Genomic DNA, 5199 nt, shown 5'->3' with positions numbered 1-5199 from the left:
TAATGGTGGACCAGTACACATGTATAAATATTGGCCAACATGTGTTCAGATTTCGTTTGTTCATTGAAATTTGCGCAAACCACCTAAACAAAACGTCTCCAAAATGTTCAGGTGCAACGGCTTTCAAAAACACATTCTCGACTGCACTCATGTTATAATATTTCATTCTGATCTCTCTGATGCTTTGTGCACTAGCTAATTATGACATGTTGTAATTGTATAGAATTAGGCCTTGGTTGCAGTCGAGACATCAACCAGGAAGGCACAAGGCATTCTACACCAGCCAAGGCACCGCACGAAATAACTAGCTAACGGAATTGAATTGCAGAATCATAAACAAGGCCGTCGAGAAGCAATTGAAACAACTATCAATGCCTTGGCTGGTGTAGAACCTAATGATTCTATGGTACTGTGAAAATATCTTGATGTTGCTTTCATTAGTATGCACACTTTGCACTTAAAGACATATTTTCAACCCATGTGCAGAACTTACAAGCTTAAGACCAAGATCATTGAGGTGGTTTCCATTAGCGAATGATGATATATGGGTTGTAAAGTTTGTTGGAAGAAACTGAAGATTTTGAAACAACAGATGGGTCCTTCGGCCATGAGTCTACTACAACAATCTCTCTGTCCTTCCATTTTGGAACAACAGATGGGTCCTTCGGCCATGGGTCCACTACAACAATCTCTCGATCCTTCCATGGCAAAATCTGAATAATATCCCCGCGAAGACCAGAAAGCCACTAAGCATGATTTTATAAGCTAACTGTCCATGAGTCGCATGAGAACCACACTGCCAACTACCCAGGGTGTGATAATGCAACGGCTGGGGAGACGACTAAAAACTCCAGTTATCAGGCGCCAGGCGGGATGCAACAGCAACTGCAAACCTGCTTTTTTCTCGCATATACCCGTGACCCATACAGGAAGACGTAAAGCAGCTAGATACCTGTAATAGTTGTGCGTGATCCATACCGGAAGACGTAATCCCGTTGGAGAAAAATGCGGCGCGTAATCCAGGATCAGAGCCACACGCGCGGGCTCCGACTCCCACCCACCACACGCCCAGCTGCCGGCACGCGCGCGCGCACGCCACAGACAGACACGGCCGGCCGGAGACCGCGCCACGCATGCTCCTCCCCCGCCTGCTCCCCGCGCACCGCCTCCTCGCCGGCGGCCTCCGCCCCCTCCTCCTCCTCCCACGCCGCCGCCTCGCTCCCCGGCCGCCCGTCGCCGTCTCCATGTCCTCCTCCTCCTCCGCGCCCGCCCGCCGCAGGGGCCCGCTGCGGGGGGTGGTGTTCGACATGGACGGGACCCTGACGGTGCCCGTCATCGACTTCCCGGCCATGTACCGCGAGGTGCTCGGCGGGGAGGCGGCCTACGCCGCGGCGCGCGAGGCCGGCGGGGGCGCCGTCGACATCCTCCACTGCATCGAGGCCTGGGGCCCCGACGAGCAGCGCCGCGCCTACGAGGCCATCGCCCGGTTCGAGCGCGACGGCCTCGACCGCCTCCAGATCATGCCCGGTGAGCCCCTCCCGGTCGGCCCCCCTTGCGTCTGATTCTGATTCCCTTATCGGTGTGTGACGGTGCTTGTGGTTTGCAGGGGCCTCGGAGCTCTGCGGGTTCCTCGACGCGAGGCAAATCAGGTGGGATTGCTTTGCGGGTAGCTCAATTTGCATGCGTGGGGTGCTCTATTCAGTTCAGTTAGTTGTGCAGTTCACTATGAGCTCAATTGCACTTTGTTTTCAGAATTGATTTGGTGCAGGTGTAATACCATGTGCACCTGGTAGTACCATTACCATGCAGTTGCTTTAAAGTTGATTCATGCCATGATTTGGGGCTTTGCTGTATGAATAGTGAACTGTCTGTCGATTGATGTACGGACTAACATTTCAGGAAGTTAGAGAGGTTGTTTTTCGGATGATAGGAAGAGTGCGTTGTAGGCTATATAGATTGGATGGCTCGAAATTTGATATGCAAACCCATGCTATTGCAAATCCGCGATTACAATATGCAGTTATCTGTCTTTTGCAACATTCTACCTCATTTAGAAACCTTACTTCCTAATGATCAGTACGTCTTGCTCTGTCCAACTTTTTGATGAAATCTTGTTATTGCAAGGAATTCCCATACATCTTCGAGTGGGAACTTCCACTCTCTGGAGCCATAAATATCGTGTCACAAAGTCATGCATTTTTATTCTTAATTGGGTTGAGATCACTAATTATGAATCTTCAACTGACTTCTTAATGCCATCAGTCCTGGTGATCAGGAAGAAGCACTCTAGCAGCAGGTGCCTTACTAGTTGTTGTTTACTTGTATATAACAGACATGGTTGCTTTCTTTTAAAAAAAATTGTGAGCTACGCATCAGATTTGGATGTTGCTTACGAGTTTGTTGTTTACTTGTATATAAGTATATAACAGACACTGTTACTTTTTTTGACATGTGCCATTGAGTTCATGTGTAGCATCTGTTTGTTATTGTAAAAATCTGCCAGACTAATGGTACAGAAATAACTGCAATTATTAGTGGCATCTGTATGTGGTTACTTTATTAGATTAGAGATATTTATGTTTTTGTTACTGATTCCTACCATTGGTATTACACAGGAGGGGTTTAATCACCCGCAATGTGAAGGACGCAGTTGATTTGTTTCACCAAAGGTTTGGTGTAAGTTGCTGCACTAAACTCATTCTGTTCATCTCGTGGTTATACTTTTAGGATGATATCCATTGCTTGCCCATGTATATTACTGTGATATACCTTGGGACACTCAACCCAAATCTGTGTTTATTTTGGTAATGTTCTGCAACTAGTTTCTTGCACCTTTCTGAACATACCTTCATGTCGATCTCCCCAATCCTTGTGTCATATAGAAAGGCTGAATGTTGATATTTAGCCAAATTATGAGGTTATGTTGTAACTCTGCATAATATATGTCTTCTAATATTCATGTATTACTTTATGCACAACCAACTTGATTAGTCATATATTGGTATGGCGAAGTGAAATAACTTTCCAGGAACTGTAATGTTGCAATCATTTTAAATATGCTAATCTCGCACATCTGAAACTTACGCAGATGAAATTTGTGCCTGCATTAAGCAGAGAATTCCGCCCCTATAAGCCAGATCCAGCTCCATTGCTTCATATTTGCTCCACTTGGGACATTCCACCGACCGAGGTGATCATGGTTGGTGACAGCCTCAAGGATGACGTGAGCATTTTTCATCCCATTATGTAGCTTAGCATATGAATGGCTCCTATACAGTTCACTTTGTGCCGTGGTTTTAGTTATCAAGGCATACTATCAGGATTCCTAAATTAGTGTAGATATTAGGAGTTCAAAATTTGAGAGCTCCACAGTAAGTATAGTTTCATACTTCCATCATACCCATGAATCAAAAGGAATTGTGCTTGTCCTGCTTTCGCTAAATGCTCCTTAATTCTAGTACTTACATAAGCCGGGAGTTCAGGACAGTTTTTGTGAATCTTAAACTTTTCCGATAACTTGTGCATGTGTACTGATTCATTTGCCTTGCCTTTGAAAACCTTGCGCAGATCGTTTGTGGAAAGAGAGCAGGAGCATTCACTTGCCTACTTGACGAAACTGGGCGATACGGCCCCCACGATTCTTTGCCTGAAGATGTTAAGCCTGACTTCATGGTGTCTTCACTCCCCGAAGTACTGTCGGTGCTTGAGGAGCATTTCGATTTGGCTCCAGTGTCTGTCGCCGAGAGTAGAATATGACAGAAAACGTCGTACACCTTGAATGTAATATGGTATATGTTGAGCTGTATCGATCAGTTTATCCATACCCTCCAAAAATATGACTGCTAGAAAGAAATTTGTTTTCAGTTCTGACCGTAGATGCAGCTTCAAGCATGGTGTTGATTACGGATGCATCAGGCTCCGAGGAATTATGGCCGTGAAATTCGCACTCATGAATGCCTAATGCGCATATATAGCTGGTGACTGGAATTTAGTACTCCCTCATACCAAAATAAGTGACTCAACTTTGTACTAACTTGACTCAACTTTGTACTAACTTTATACTAAAGCAAGTATAAAGTTGAGTCATTTATTTTGGGATGGAGGGAGTAGTAGAGTATAGTTTCTGTCGAAAGAAAACCATAGATGATGTTGTCACTGGCATCATATTGGTGGTGTTGAACGCCCACGCAAGCATGGCTATTTTTGACTATGATCATTCATGGTATAATCTCATATAGGCATTACGTTCATGATAAGTAAACCGTTAATCAAATTACATCTACTACTAATATTCCACCCCAAGACGGCTATCCAACATGCATATCAAAGTATTAAGTTTACAAAAATAGAGGATTGCAATAAGCATGATGACATAATGTAGACAAGAAAACATTAAGCAATATGATGAGACACCGTTGTTTTATTTTTAGTTGCAAAATACAATACGAGTCTTCTCTCCATTCTGTCATTGGGATATAGATAGATCACTCCAAGATTAGAACCCACTACAAAGCACCAGTCTCTACGAAGAAAACCCATCAAACTTGGCCAAAAAAATAGATAGATTGGAGAGCATGCAAAGCTATTTAATTATACAGCAAGAAATCCTCAAAATATTCAATTGTATTCAATGGACAATCTGATCTTGAAGTGACTATTCATCATATCCCAACAAAACACATCCACAAATCATATCAGGTGGATCCCGATCATGTGAGGCAACTCACGGGAATTTGGTATTGAAGATCAAAGAGAAAGAGAGGGCCATCTAGCTACTGGTATGGACCCTAAGGTCCTAAGAAAACTACTACACATGGTCATGGAGGTAGCAAGGTTGTGGAAAAGCCTCCGGGAGAGTAGCGGAACATGCCTCTAGATTGGATCTCCTCGGAACAGAATCTTGTGGCGGCGAAAAAATCTTATAACAATATCTCGGATGGTTTCTCTATTTATAGGAATTTATGGCGGTGGAATGGACAAAAGGCGGTAAGTGTGGGCACCACACAACCTAGGGGTGCGCCCAAGGGCCTGGTCATGCCACCTGGTCAATGGGGGGGGGGGGGGGGGGGTGGCTCCTCTCGCTTCCCTCCGATGCTTCCTGGAACCTTCGTGCCCCGAAAAAATCTTATTCAATTGTCAGGATTTTTAGGCCTTCGTAGATATGGATTTTCTGTAAAATTGAAAACATGCAAAAAATAG

At 44.6% G+C, this 5199-nt stretch overlaps 1 protein-coding gene across 1 annotated transcript; it reads left to right on the top strand.

Moving 5' to 3' along the window:
• Positions 1–1036: 1036 nt before the first annotated feature.
• Positions 1037–3867, top strand: LOC123146125 (haloacid dehalogenase-like hydrolase domain-containing protein At2g33255). Its single transcript, XM_044565712.1, has 5 exons — positions 1037–1527; positions 1607–1649; positions 2616–2676; positions 3089–3223; positions 3568–3867. Exons 1-5 carry the CDS (start codon positions 1134–1136, stop codon positions 3754–3756), a joined length of 822 nt encoding a protein of 273 aa, XP_044421647.1. The 5' UTR covers positions 1037–1133; the 3' UTR covers positions 3757–3867.
• The last annotated feature ends 1332 nt before the right edge of the window (positions 3868–5199 follow it).

This window comes from Triticum aestivum, chromosome 6D (genome assembly GCF_018294505.1).
Source record: "Triticum aestivum cultivar Chinese Spring chromosome 6D, IWGSC CS RefSeq v2.1, whole genome shotgun sequence".
Lineage (NCBI taxonomy): Eukaryota > Viridiplantae > Streptophyta > Magnoliopsida > Poales > Poaceae > Triticum > Triticum aestivum.
The sequence above is the reverse complement of the archived record's forward strand: the minus strand, read 5'-3'. Positions and strand labels throughout refer to the sequence as shown.